The 15459-nt window shown below is 45.5% G+C and overlaps 1 protein-coding gene across 1 annotated transcript; it reads right to left on the bottom strand.

Annotated features, from left to right (window-relative positions):
* Positions 1-435: 435 nt before the first annotated feature.
* echs1 (enoyl CoA hydratase, short chain, 1, mitochondrial) lies at positions 436-13766 on the bottom strand. Its single transcript, XM_052041547.1, is given in 9 exon segments — positions 436-629; positions 712-779; positions 1707-1826; positions 6218-6322; positions 7917-7950; positions 7952-8017; positions 9547-9674; positions 11163-11360; positions 13626-13766. Coding segments are annotated over 9 exon segments (876 nt in total). The 5' UTR covers positions 13717-13766; the 3' UTR covers positions 436-563.
* Between the last annotated feature and the right edge of the window lie 1693 nt (positions 13767-15459).

Below are 15459 nucleotides of genomic sequence, written 5' to 3'. Positions count from 1 at the left end.
ACAGAGTCTGTAGGAGTGCTCACCTCAACAGGCCTAATGGTTTCATTTCAATCATTATTTGTTATTTAGCCTTTGGCGTTCTGACATAAAATCAGTGCCTTAAAAATGCTTTCCAAAAAATAAAGCTATATTAATAATCCCACCACAGGATCTCCCAGCCGCTGCACTGGACATCAGTTTGAAGAGTTCACCTTTGTTGATCTTTCTTGCAGACGACTGAAGTAAATATCTTGTCAGAGGAAACAGACGCAGCTTCATCTGCTTCCTGTGTGACAAGGTATTTAATAGAGCCAGAAGCAAAATTACATTGAAGAAAGTGATCTAAAATGATTCAATGATAGCAGAGCATCTGACCGAACAGTGGCTGAACTACAATTACTCAAGTTAAATCATTACTCACAGTCTTACCTTCATTAACATAAAGATGAAAATATGTAAGTATTAGAAATTAAGTATTTATTTGAAATGAGGAAACGTTATTATGGATATAGTACTCCACATTTTCATTACTTCAACTCTAATCTATTCAATTTCCAGCGACAATTCAGGATTCACTAATACATTCACTGGTCGGTGAAGTTAGCCTTCCGCTTTGCAACAAATGCGCTCATTCCTTCTTTTCGATCGATCTGAAACAGTTTACACAGTACAATTGGAACCTTTTGATAGTTGAGACTGAAATTCCATTTTAATTGAATACAAGTTACTTACAGTGGAAAAGGTTGCATGAAACAAATGCTTTTCTAATCGGTTTCCTTCCGCTAACGTTAATTCAAAAGCTGTAATAAAGAACGGAATTGTTAAGCACAGTGGATCAAAACTAACAAATACGGCATGATCTTTGCAAATATCACTTTCAGTGACAATAAGAGAAAGTTGAGTAGAATTACTCAGTTACAGCAAGTGCTCCCCATTCATGGGATGGTTGCAAACCCAACTTTATAGTAAAATGTTTATCCTCCATTGTTGTTGGAAAGGTTTTTAAAGATAAATTGGACTGAAGCAGTGACTTTCATTAACAGCTTCCAATCCAAGATTAATGGGTTACAGTTGTAGACCTTCACGAAATTACTTTCCCAAGGGAGAACCTTCAAATTCCTTCTCAATTCTACAGGGACAGTAACTCCAATTCCCCCTGCCCAGGAGAAAGCAAGAGAAGTCAATGGTGAGAATTGACCTCTGGCATTCTCTTGACTGCTGGGGTGTCCAGATGTGACCACTGAGCTTAAAATTCACACAACACAGAGGGTGGTTTGTATCTCACCGGCAGGGACTGAGAAACAGGAACAAGGCAACAACAATATTTAGGAATAAAAGTGGTGTTGGAAAATAAGGTCAAATTTTTTAAGTATAGGATGATAGTTAAAAATTAGGATTTTGAAATCATCTGAAAGGAAACGCAGGAGTCACTTAAATAGTAAGCTCCTCTGCATAACTAAAGTCAGAGTACAAAGCCATTCGGTCCATCAAGTCTTTCCAGATCCTACCAACTCTGGAATCAGACCAAGGAATACAGTCTAGATAAACAAATGGATTTAGTCAGTCCTTTCACATTTAAAACACAGGTGCAATCAGAATATTAAATAATTCTTCCAATTATACAGAAATTCATTGTGTACTGGAGTATTCGTATCATGAAGAAATAATGTGGTCAGACCTCATATCTTACATTTCCCTTTACTATTTTCCACAGCAAATCCACTCACCACCATTGACTGCCTCCTTTGCCATTGCTGTGATGAGTTTAGAGTTGGACGCTATCTTCTCTCCACATCTGATGGCTTCATCCACCACTTGAGATGCTGGATATACTTTGCTAACAAGCCCTTTGGAAAGAAAAGCCCAATTATTATTGTCCAGAATTATGTCCTTGGAGTTAGGGTGGGGAAACCATTAGAAAATGCATGACTCAATGCAATTCAAAGTTGGCTCAGAGGTAGGACACAGAGGGTGGTGGTTGAAGGTTGTTTCTTAGAATGGAGGCTGGTGACTAGTGGTATGCCGCAGGGGTCAGTGTTGGAACCCTTGTTATTTGTTATTTATGTAAATGATTTGGATCCGAATGCACAAGGCTTGATCAGTAAGTTTGTGGATGACACAAAATTAGGTGTTGTTGTTTACGGTGAAGAAGGTTATTGAAGATTACAGGGGGATCGTGATCAGTTAGGGGAGTGGGCTGAGGAGCGGCAAATGGATTTCACTGCAGATAAGTGCATCTGCCCACGGAAGCAGTGGAGGCTACCTCATTAAGTATATTTAAGACAGATAGATAGATTTTTGCATAGTGGGGGAATTAAGCGTTATGGGGAAAAGGCAGGTAGGTGGATCCGAGTCCAGGGCCAGATCAGCCATGATCTTATTGAATGGCAGAGCAGGCTCGACAGGCCAGATGGCCGACTCCTATGTTCTTAAGTGAGGTGATGCATTTTGGAAAGTTAAACCAGCGTAGCACTTTTACTATGAATGGTAGGGCAATAGGAAGTGTGATAGAACAGAGAGACCAAGTAGTACAATGCAGAGTTTGTTGAACGCAGCGTCACAGGTAGACAGGGTGGTGAAAAAGGCTTTTAGCACGCTAGCCTTCATCAGTCAGGACATTGAATATAGGAGTTGGGACATTATGTTGTAGTTGTACAAGTCATTAGTGAGGCCGCACTTGGAGCACTGTGTACAGTTTTGATCACCCTGTTATAGGAAAGACGTGGTTAAACTGGAAAGAGTGCAGAGAAGATTTACGAGGATGTTGCCAGGACTTGAGGGCCAGAGTTCTAGGGAGAGGTTGGCCAGGCTGGGTCTTTATTCCTTGGAGTGTAGGAGAATGAGGGGCGACCTTATAGAAGTGTTTAAAATTATGAGAGGCAGAGATAAGGAGGATGGTAACAGTCTTTTCCCCATAGGTTTTGGGTGCAAGGGGAAATATTTAAAAGTGACCTGAGGGGCAACTTTTTCACCCAGAGGGTGGTGAGTGTATGGAACGAGCTGCCAGAGGAAGTGGGTGAGGCAGGTACAAGTGTCATTTAAGATACTGTTGAGGTACATGGAGGAGCGGGGCTTGGAGGGATATGGGCCGAACACAGGAAATTGGGACTAGCTGGGTGGGCACCGCGGTCGGCATGGACCAGTTGGGCCGAAGGGCCTGTATCCATGCTGTATTGCTCTGTGACTCACTTCAGAAACGGAGTATTGTGTGTCCTGGATTGAGTGATTGAGCAAATGGATTTTAATGTTTGGAAACACGAGGCAGATTATCTAAATGGAGACTGTAAGTGAGTGAAGTACAGAGGGCTCTAGTTGTTCTAATGCATGAATCACAAAAAGTTAGCAGACAGGTCCAAAGGTGGCAAGTGTCACGTTGGCCTTTATTGCAAAGAGGTGGAGTTTAAGAATAGGGAAGTTTTGTACAGGGTGTCGGTGAGGCTGCACCTGGAGTACTGCGTAGTCTTGGTCCCAGTGTAGCAGTTAGCGTAACACTACTACAGCGCCAGTGACCTGGGTTCAATTCCGGCCACTGTCAGTAAGGAGTTTGTACGTTCTCCCTGTATCTGCGTGGGTTTCCTCCGGGTGCTCCGGTTTCCTCCCACATTCCAAAGACGTACAGATTAGGAAGTTGTGGGCATGCTACATTGGCGCCAGAAGCGTGGCGACACTTGTGGGCTGCCCCCAGAAGATTCTACGCAAAGGTGCATTTCACTGTGTTTCTATGTACATGTGACTAATAAAGATATCTTAAAAAAAGGATACAGTAACATCAGAGGCAGTCCAAAGCAGATTCCCCAGGCTAGTTCCTGGGAGGAGAGGGTTGTCCTCTAAGAGAGGCTGGACAGTTTGGGCCTATATTCCTCGGAGTTTAGAAGAATGAAGGGTGACCTTAGTCAAACATAAAAGATGCTAAGGGGGCTTGACAGGTAGACGTTGCGATGTCTTTATTAATGGGAGAGTCACAGACAAGGGGATATAACTAGAAAATCAGGGATGGTTATTTAAAACTGAGATATGTAGAAATGTTTTCTGGCAGAGGGCAGTGAATCCCTGGAATTCTCTGTCCCCGTGGGTGGGGGAAGCTGGATCATTAGAAGTATTTAAGGTGGAGGGATGGATGGGTTTGGAGAACTGGCTCAGAAGAGGAGTTAAGGCCGGCATCGATCAGCCACGATCATATTGAATGGTGGGGCAGGACTGAGGGGCCGAGTGGCCTCCTCCTGCTCCCATTGTCGTGTTCAGATTGAGATTCATTATTTATTATCTTCTCTTTCCCAATCACGTCCAAACACTCTGCATTAACTTCCTATGTCTAGAATATTTAAGAATTTACAAACTCCACTGCATTACAAATCTAGTTAAAGATTTTTGATAGGAATATTCAGTTATGTCAGGAATTGTGGGAGCTTTGAGAGTTATCACGTCTAATCTGCTTTGGACTGCCTCTGATGTTACTGTATCATTTTTTTAACCAGTGGGACCAAGACTACGCAGTACTCCAGGTGCGGCCTCACCAACACCCTGCACGAAACCTCCTATTCTTAAATTCCAAGACTTTGCAATAAAGGCCAACATGACATTTGCCGCCTTAACTACTCACTGGACCTGTCTGCTCACTTTTTGTGATTAATGCATTAGAACACCTTGAGTTTGCAATAAGAACAGAGGAAGTAGCCACCAGTAGGCCATTTGGCCCCACGGGCCTGCCTCACTGGTCAATGGCTGATCTTCCACCTCAGGGCCATATCCCACATCCATTTATTCCGTTCCAGAAATCCATTGATCTCTGTTCTGAATGAACTCTAATGACCGAATTTCCGCAGTCTTTCGGGACAGGGAGTGAAGAAATTTCTCTTCATTCAAAGCGAAATGGCCCATCCCTGATTCAGAGAATGAGGCCCTGGTTCTGGTATCCTCACCAGGGGAATCACCCCCACACCCCCCACATCCAGCTGTCGAGCACTGTAAGAATTTTGTAGCTTTCAACTAAATCTCCTCTCAGTCTTCTAAACTCCAGGGAATACAGTTCCTGTCTACTCAATCTCTCGTTTTACTTCAAACAGGCCGTCCCTGGAACCAGACTGATGAACCTTTCCTGCACTTCTTCTGAGACAAGTATGTCCTTTCCCAGGTAAGGAGACAAAACTGTCCACAAGAGTTCAGGTGCACCAGGTCCTTTATAATTGATGAAACATCTCTATTTATATTCATAGAGTCGCAGAATAAGGAAATAGGCCCACTGGATCCACACCAACCACTCACCAACACTAATCCCACTTTCTATCTTGCATCTCCTCAAAATCCTCCCACACCTACATCCCAATTTTCCTGCCCTCCCCCACCTACATTAGTGGTCATTTACATCAGCCAATTAACCTCCCAGCAGTTTTGATATTCACTAGGAGAACGTGCAAAGTCCACGCAGACAGAACTGAAGGTCAGGATCAAAACAGGGTCACTTCAGCTGCGAGTTGACTCCTCGGATCCTGAACTCAAAACCTCTTGTAACAAATGTCAACAAAACATTTAACTCCCTAATTGCTCACGGCACGATGGGTCTTGGTGACATACTTCATTGTGCACTGGAACGGCAGCAATGGTAGCAGGAAATCTACTGCCAATGGGAAAAACTCCGATCCTGACACTCCTCCTGAATCTGTTCATTTCTGATGCACAATTTACGTAATAAACAACCAGCATTGTATGTCAGCCTTTCACACATTACCAATCTGTGGCTACACTACACTGTGAAAGCTCCCACAACAGCAACTCAACAAGAGGATACGGCAGTGGCGACATCTCTGGTTCCGCTAGAATGCAGTAAGAGCAGGAGCAGGGCACTTGGCTCCTCAAGTCTGCTCCACAGTTCAATATGTTCATGGGTGATCTGTCCTGGAGCCCATTCTGTGCCAGTTTCACACTGACATCAATTCCCTATCTTTCAAAAATTGATCCATTTCCTCCAATTCCCCCAATGATCAAGCTTCCAGAATCCTCCAGGGTAGGGAGTTCCAGAGATTCAGTCCTCTGTGAGAAGCTGCAGGAGGAATTAGCCAAGAACTGTGGCTCTGTTAAATCACTTCCAACATCTCATTTCAAAGCCTGCAGCTCTGACAGTGCAGCGCTCCCTCAGCAATGCAGGGGACGTGTCCATCTTCGTTACAACATTGAGCCCTGGAGTGGGACAGGCCCACAAACAAGTGTGAGTTACACTATAAGCCCAAGCTCAACAACATACCGTTTGCTTTGGCCTCCTGAGCAGAAATCCGGTCTCCAGTGAGAACCATTTCCATCGCCAGCGACTTCCCTACCGCTCTAGTCAATCGCTGTGTTCCCCCGGCACCTAATGCAGAGAACAGACAGTATGCTTACCCATACTGTGTGTCTGACAGGAAATATGAAACAAAATCACCAACACACAAAATCACATGCCTGGTCTCTGACTCAAACCAGCAAAAACATCTTTTGAAACTCTGCCAATTCCAAAAATTGCTTTCCAACAGTAAGAAAGTCCATGTTTCCTCATCCTTGGAAATCTCCCACTGTTTCTGCCTCCCCTTCCTCTTCAGATACCCCCTTAACTTGGTCGACATGTGGGCTTAAGTGCTCTATGTGGCGCACACACCAAATGGCCTGTTTCTATGCTGTACAAACCTATGACACTAAATGTCACAGCGCAGAGTCCAAGAACAATCCTGATTGTTCCCCTCCCTCCCTCTGTAGAAGCAACTTTTCTTTCAGATCCAAATCCAATCTAAATTAGCAAATGCCGGAAACACTCAGCAGGTCAGACACCAAAACATTAACTGTTTCTCTCTCCACAGACGGTGCCTGACCTGCTGAGTGTTTCCAGCATTTTCAGTTTTTATTTCAGATTTCCAGCATCAATATTTGTTTGATTTCCATTCAAATTATTTTTTATCCAGTTCCTTTTCAAATGGTATAACTGAACCTCTCCTGACCACCACAGCCCAACAGTACATTGCAGATCCTAACCAGTTGGTGGATAATTGAAGCCTTACAATGGTGTTAAAGTACCAGTGAACATCAATTCACATCACTGGGTAGATGGTTTTAGATGTGAACTACACTGAGCTGTTGACTCTGGTGAACATTTCCCAGGCTCCACACAGAGATAAATGCAGCAAGGTCAGAAAGGCCAAAGGAGCCTGGAACCTGGTTTGAATTTTGTGAGACTCTCAGGCTGCAGACTAGGTGTGAATTATTTTTTGTCACTTGTGATTTGGGATATTTGCACCGATTGATTGGTGCAAGTCTTACTTTTTATGTAACATTCATGCTAAAGATGACTGAGCACATAGACAGACAGTGCAGATTCAGAAGATGTGCACCACAATGCCACTGCCACTGAGCTCAGCAACTGACAGAGCATAAATGGTCCGTGAGGATCTCATCACAAGGGCAGATTAAAATCCCACACAGCCTGTGTGTTCCAGAGGCAAAGAGGAGTCTGTCCTCCACCTGACCGTCTGCAGAGTCAGTCTGCGAGCAGGGTCCACCACTCCACAACGTCTACATCCTTCCTGAAAATAGCTGGAAGGTAACTAAAACATTCTGCAGGTGATAGTGAAATAGTTATTTTCAATGCAGTCACATGCATGCACACATACACACACACAATCAAAATGTACACCAATATTTCCAAGATTCAAGCAAAAAATTTAACAATGTTTTTAAATTAATAATTTTGAAATGCAAGTACAAAATTCTTTGCTCCAAAATAACTTTCACAGAGCAGGTATTTGACCCCCAGCACCGGATCTCCCAGTACAGGGAAGGTGGAGGGGTCAAGCTCTCAGAAACTGGAAAATGTTGCCCACACACTCAGTAGGGAAACTTCAAATCACCTCCAGCAGCTTCCACATTGGATCCCAGAAGAAACCTTACCAGCCGGTAACACTGGACAGGATATTTACCAGGAATTGTTCCCAACAGGATTTCGGGTTGTCCCAAACTGTGCCTTGTCACCCGCGTAGATGATGTCACACATCATGGCCAGTTCACAGCCTCCTCCAAGCTGCAGAACAGGAAGGTTAAAGTTGTACCCTGTGCTCCTGAACCAAGCTCACCCCCTCAACATTAGTGCACCAGCCTCACAGCAGCCAACACCCCAACTGGAACATAAACCAAATGGTACAATCGAAGTTCAAGGTCACTTCTTCATACTTGTATCACGGAAATGCACACACTAGGTTTCTTTCTCCGTGCCCACACCACTGTGGTTAAATGGGTTTTCAATTTGGAAGTTTAGCAATTATTCTGTAAAGCAGTGGAGAAAGTAACTCATCTGTTATCCCAAAGGAACAGATGGGCTAGTTTTCAAATAGGAGGGAGAACTTGTAACAGTCCCAACCACGAGGAACAAAGTATTGGAGAGACTAATGGACCAATAGCAGACAAGTCTCCAGGATCCAATGACATACATCAAAGGGCTTTAAAGTAGGAACCTGCAGTGCATTCCGGCCATTGGTTGAAGTTCTTCAAAGCTCACTGCGTTCCTGAAGGATACCATTGGATGGAAAAATGCAAACATGGTGCCTTGCTCAAGGGGAGGGAGAGGGTATAGGTTTGTGAAGAGGTGAAAGATTTAAAGGGGACCTGAGGGGCAAGATTTTTCACCCAGAGGGTGGTGGGTATATGAAATGAGCTGCCAGAGGTAGTGATAGAGGTGGGGACAATGACAACTTTTAAAAGACATTTGGACAGGTACATGGATAGGAAAAGTTTAGAGGGATATGGGCCAAATGCAGGCAAATGGGAGTGGCTCAGGAAGACACTTTGGTCGGCATGGACGAGCTGGGCCAAATGGCCTGTTTCCATGCTGTACAACTCTATGACAATGAGACGTAGTGGGAAAAGCAGCCACTTAGCTTAACGCCTGCTGCTGGGAAGATACTGGAGTCTATAATCAAGGAATAAACATCTGATCATTCACCAAAACAATGAAAGGAAAAGCATGTTGACAAATTTGCTACAGTTCTTCAAGGATATAACAAGCAGTCATGGAGGGGAACCTGTAGATGTAGCATATTTGAATTTGTAGGGCTTTTAATAAAGTGTCAGACAAAAGGCTAATGGACAGGAGCTCACACTACTGGGGGTGGGGGGGCGGGGGGCGATGTCAGCATGCATTGAAGACTGGTTGTCACAGAGAAGACAGAGTTGGGTCTTTTTCAAGCTGGAAAGATACAACCAGTGGAGTACCCCAAAGATCTGTTCTCTGCCTTCAATTACTCACCACCTATTTTGATAACGATGAGGGTACAGATTGTTAGGTATGCAAGTTTCTGGCGATACAGTAACAGCAGGGAGGGCATGCTCTCAGCTGGCAATGAGGCGGCCTACAGGAGTGACATAGGTCGGCTGGTTGAGTGGTGTCACAACAACAACCTCGCACTCAGCGTCAGCAAGATTAAGGAACTGGATTGTGGACTTCAGGAAGGGGACTTTCTCCTAGCCATTATTACACCAGAGGTCTCTGCACCACTTGAACATTAAGGTAGCGGGGAGAGGAAATTTCAGGTTTGGATTGTCCGCACTACCTACAGCATAGCCGTTGACAGCAGCAATCACAGGCTTTTTGGCTGTGGCCACACGGTTCCAGTGGGAAAGGAAGTTCCCAGCATAGCACTCCTGGAACGTTTTGCTCTCCATCTCCTTGATATCAGCACCAGCTAAAGGGAGATCAAAAATCAGACGTGAATCAAATTACAACTTGGTTAGCATTCCGTACAGCTCTGCATTCCTCTGGCTTTTCACTCTAACTGCCCTCATTAACCTATCAACTACATCACTACATAGTTTAACTCTTACCCCCATAGCAACCCTGACCTCACCCAGAGATCTTCCCTTTGTCCTATCCATCCTGCCCCCATGCTCCCTGCAATTTAAAACTCACTCTTCTCTTTTTCCAAGTTCTGACAAAGGGGCTTCAGCCTGAAACGCTGACCGTTTCTCATTCCACGGATGCTGCCCGACCCGTTGTGTTTTTCCATTCTCATTTATTTCTGATTTGCAGCACTTACATTTTTTTAGTTTTCATTTACTACAACTGGAACCTGCACTTACAAAGCGCTAAGGCAGTAAAGGAACCCAAGGGAACATAAATCAGGCTAAAGGTTGGCATTAAGCCAAGGGACACACGAGGAACGGTGACTGAACCCAGCAAACAGGAGGCAGGTTCAACCTGAATCTTAGAAGGTAGAAGGAGATAAAAGTGGACAGGCTTGAGGAGGAGATTTCGGAGAGGTCAGCTGGCTAAAGGTATGACTGCCAACCAAAAAGACATAAGAAGTGGGGGAGTCACAGGATCTGAAGGACTGCGGTGCTCCCGGAGGTCTATGGAGCTGGAAGAGGCTACGGAAGTGGGACTTGGCAAAGGTGACATGGAGCCAGCGCGTGATGGATGTGTGGGATGGTGCCGGTCAAGTGGAGATTGCCAGCACTGTGGTCAAATTCCTTGACCAGTAATCCAGAGGTCTGGACTAACGACCCAGAGACTGAGTTTAAATCCAACTGTGGCAGATGTGGAATTTAAATTCACATCATAATCTGGGAATAAACATCAAATAAACTTGGTAATGATGATTACAAATACTAATGGACTGTCATAAAAACCCATCTGCTTCACTGAAGTCCTTCAAGGGAGGAAGCACCATTCACCTGTTCTGGCCTGTATGTAACCCCAGAGCCACCCTCAACCCCCTCTGAAGTGGCCCAGCAGGCAGCCACTCAGTTCAAGGGTAATCAGGGATGGGCAGTAAAATGTTGACTTCTCAGAGTGTCAGATTCCCCCAAAATGAATTCAGGGAGAGTGCTGAATCAAAACACTCCTACTTTTGGTGATGGACAGAACACAGTAGCATAACGAACAAACAATAGATTTACAACGGAAAATGCCACTTGACGTAGTGTGTTGAGTAATTTGATGGGTAAATATAACATGTGTGGCCCCCTCCCTGTGCTGCCCCTTTATGACCCGTTTTACATCAACTGACAGAGTCACTGCTATAACCAGTCACCAGCTGGCTGGAATGTGCTGAAGACCAACTGGTAACTTTTCTTGCCTACTACACTCTATGTTTCTGTGAAACTCCTCAACGACTGTAAATACAGACACCCCAAGTTACAATTAAATCCCCAGCACCTGACCAGGTACCTGCCTGCAAAAGCCTTTTCACTTCCTGTGAGGACAATGGCTCCAACCGCAGGGTCATTTTCAAACTCATCCAGTGCCTGACCGAGTTCTCTCATGAGTGCGTCGCACAACGCGTTCAAAGCTTTCGTCCGATTCAGCTGAATGAAGCCCACATTCTCCTTCTCGCCCTTCTTTCCCACCAGGATATGTTGATACTGGGCCCCTGGACAGAAGATGACATTGAAGTAACGTGAACACACAGCAGTGTGTGGTGGGAACGTCCTTCTCCGAGGCCGTTGCTGTCATGTGTCAGCTCAAAGTTGTACCTGGCACCAGCAGCTGTGGTGTCCAAGCAGTTCACCAGCAAACCACAGGCAGGAAACAATGTTCATTAAAAATTATACAACTTGCTGAAGAATGAGTTGTTTCCCACTAACACTGACAGAGGCCATTCAGCCCATCGAGTCTATGTCTGCTCACAGATCAATCTCATTTCCCACTCTTTTCGCCTGTAACCCATTCCTCCAATGTTCAATGAAAAATAAAAATACTGTGCACTAAAAAATAAAAATTTATATTTTAAAATCACTTACATTTTGAAATATTGCTGTAGGGAATTTAAAATACAGATACATAAAATCAGTTTGTGGGGCCTGATAGTTTGTTGAACAGTAACTATGATTCAGACCATCATTAAATCCTTAGACCTCATGAAACTAAGGGTAAAGCATTTTTATAGTGATCTAACTTTGTAAGTACCTAAACCTCAGTTCCAGTAATTTCAGTTTGATTGCCTGTGACAACTTTAGGAATCCACTGCAAGCTCCACAGGGTGAAAATCCAGTGGTTCCTGTCCATTTCACAGAGTAATGCTGAACACCAGTAGTTTCACTGACATTGCAATCTGCTAGAAGCAAGTACTGTAACTGGCTCCAATAGTCAAGTTCATGCTAGTCGGCCACTTCATTGACACACTGCCACAAAAATACAAAATAACATGGGACGTTGACTCCTTCACTTCGAAGTACTGGCCCTATTAAACAAAACACAAGCACAAATCTATCAACAATCACAGTCAATAAATCATACTGTCCAGCTTCCTGGGCACAAACTAAACCCCAGGCTAATGCAAAGCATACAAGTTCACCCACAGGAGGCGATTTGGTCTGTAATATCCATAATGGAGCAAAAGCCACTGGGTCTTCCCTCACTGGGTGTTACGCTTAGCCTCTGGAGTACTGAGGTTCTCTACTATCCTCCCCTGATGCAAAACATCAGCCCCCAACAACAAAGGTCCATGAAGGGACCCTAGAACATGGAGCACCCTTTACTGGACAGCCACCAGTGAAGGCAGACACTAGTGATGAAAGTCACCATCAGCTTCAGTGTGTTAGCACAAATTCTGACCATCTGAGGAAAGGAACATTGGAAGATCAAAGTCTCAAATCTGGCACAACGTTCATGATTTACCCAGCAGCAGTGACCCCTGCCCCCCTGAAGCTGCTGAGACATGGACTACAGCAAAGTCTTCCTGGGAACTTTGCGCTTTATGTGAATATATACACTTGCAAATTAGGAGCAGGAATAGGCCTCTCATTCCCTCAAACTACTCTGCCAATTAATAAGGTCACGGTTAATACGATTTTAACCTCAACTTGTGTTGCTGTCCAACCCAGGTAACCTTTCACCCCTTGTTTATCAAGAATTTATGTAACTCTTGACTTAAAAATATTCAAAGATCCTGCTCCCACCACCCACTGAGAGAGCTCCAAAGACGCAGATCCTCTGAGGAAAATTTCACCTTACTTACCACTGAGTTAAAGTTCTAGATTCTCCCACAAGAGGCAACATCCTCTCCACGTCCACCATCAAGGATCTGCTTTGTTTCAGTCAAATCTCCCCTCACTCTTCTAAACAGTGGATACATGACTGGCCTCTCTAACTTTTCTCATAAAACCCACCCTTTCCAGGTATTGGTCCGGTAAACTCTGAGGGTCTGTTGTGACGTTATGCAGGGCCCTCAATGGCCCATTCCACAACTGTTGGAATGGACAAGATAGCCTGGTGTCTTGAACACTTGTTGACCTCAATTTTAACATGGGCTCCTCCAGTATCACACCCCAGATGGTTCCTGGTGTAACTGCTGCACCCAGCGTCACAGAAGGAAAAAACATTAAGAGAATTAGTGTCTTTAATTCCCTTTCACTAAATATCTGAGGGTGCACATTTTTGGAACTTGTTTTAAGCTGCTTGAAACTACTCGCCCCTGCAGCAGAGGAGGACTCCAGCAATGCTACTTTGTAGTAACAGGGGACAGTGTTCTCGAAACATTCAGCTGCATCTACATCGTGGGCTCGTCCAGGTCCTTACAGACCCCAAGGTCATGAGTTCCCTGCGATTCCTGCCCCATTCTGCAGGAGGCCCGAGTTCCCCGGCCTGGGTTGCAAGCGCACAGCGGCGGGGTGGGGGAGACGGGACGGGAGCTTACCTGCGCTGCTCGCCCTGACTGCAGCCAATGCAGAAGGCAGGGTACGGGGGGCACAGAGCGAGGCCACGGCGGCTCTGCACAGCGCTGCCATCGCCGTCCGTCCGTGCACAGACCCCGCCTCCCGCGGGAGCGCGCACGCCGTCCCCGCCCCGGGCCACCCGCGCCTGTCAATCACTGCTGATTGACAGGTCCCGGGCACCGCCTCTGCAGCGAGCCGGCCGCATCGCATCGCATCTGACGCCCGGCGTTTCCACCGCTGGCGGTGGGCTCCTGCTCCGCACACCCCCCGCTCCACATTCCAGCCTTTGCACGGAGCAGGCCGTTCGGCCCACCACGTCCACACTGACCCATCCGGATCAATCACACCTCCCAGCACTCGGGCCAAATCGTTCTATGCCGAGGCAATTTAAATGCTCATCTAGACACTTAAACGCTGCCAGTGACTCTGCTTCCACCACTCAGGCAGTGTGTTCCAGGTACTCACCACCCTCCGGGTGAGGAAGGTCCCCCTCAGATCCCCCTGAACCTCTTCCCCCTCACCCTATGTCCTCTGGTTTTCTCTACCTCTGATATGGGGAAACATTTCCTGCAGTCTCCCCTCATAATTTTATATACTTTAAACCTGTCCCCCCTCAGCCTCCTCCACTCCAGGGAGAACAGACCCAGCCCCTCAGGTCTCTCCCCATAACTGAACTGCTCCATCCCAGGCAACATCCGGTCCCTGTCCAGTGATCACACCCTTCCCAGTGTGGAGACCAGGACTGTACGCAGTACTCCGGCTGAAGTCTGACCAATGTTTTATCAAGTTGAGACATAACTTCTCTGCTCTTGTATTCAATTCTTCGACTAATAGAGGCCTGTATCCCATATATCTTAACCACATTATCTACCTGTACTGACACCTTCAAGGATCTTTGGACTTGTACACTGAAGTCCCTCTGTTTCTCACTACTCCCTAGGACCCAAGCTTTCATGGTGTCCTAGCTTCATTAGTCCTCCCAAGGTGCATCACCTCACATTCATCAGGATTAAACTCCATCTGCCATTTTCAGCCCATTTCACCGCATCACGATCACCCTGTAGCCTAAGACCACCCTCCACACTGTCAACAACTCCACCAATCTTTTTGTCATCTGTGAACTCACTGACCACACCACCTACATCCACATCCAAACCATTCACATATATTACAAACAGCAAGGGCCCCAGCACCGATCCCTGTGGAACACCACTAGTCACAGGCATGACTTGTCACTGGTCATTTCAAAAGCTCACCTCTCATTCATCTGAACTCCACTGAGTATCGACCCAACCTGCTCAACCTTTCCTCCAATGTCAACCCAGGAACAATCCAGTGGCTCTTCTCTGCACTGCCTCCAGTGCAAGTATGTCCTTCTATAAAGATGGCGACCAACTGTACACAGCACTGCAGGTCTCCAACACCCTGTGAAGTTGCATCTAAACTTCCCAACTTCTGTAATCCATATCTCATCCAACAGAGCTTAATGGCTTTTCCAATTACTTTCTATCCAAGCATGCCAGCACTATTTGTCAGGCACCCTTTGCACCACAACTTATCGCCTCCCTCAGTATTAAACAATAATTTGCTTCTTCATTCTTCCTTCACACTTTCCTGCATTATAATCTATTCATCAAATTCTTGCTCACTTGTTTAACCTATCTTTATCCCTTTGCAGGTTCTCTGTGCTCTCACCTATCCTTGTATTACAGATAATCTGGCTGTAGTACACTGGGTTCCCTTCATCTAAATCAATAATATAGATTGTTGAGGCTCCAGTACTGATCCCTGTGGCACCTCACTGATTGCCTATTC

Source organism: Pristis pectinata, chromosome 30, assembly GCF_009764475.1.
Source record: "Pristis pectinata isolate sPriPec2 chromosome 30, sPriPec2.1.pri, whole genome shotgun sequence".
Classification (NCBI taxonomy): Eukaryota; Metazoa; Chordata; class Chondrichthyes; order Rhinopristiformes; family Pristidae; genus Pristis; species Pristis pectinata.
This window is presented reverse-complemented; position numbering and strand designations above follow the sequence as displayed.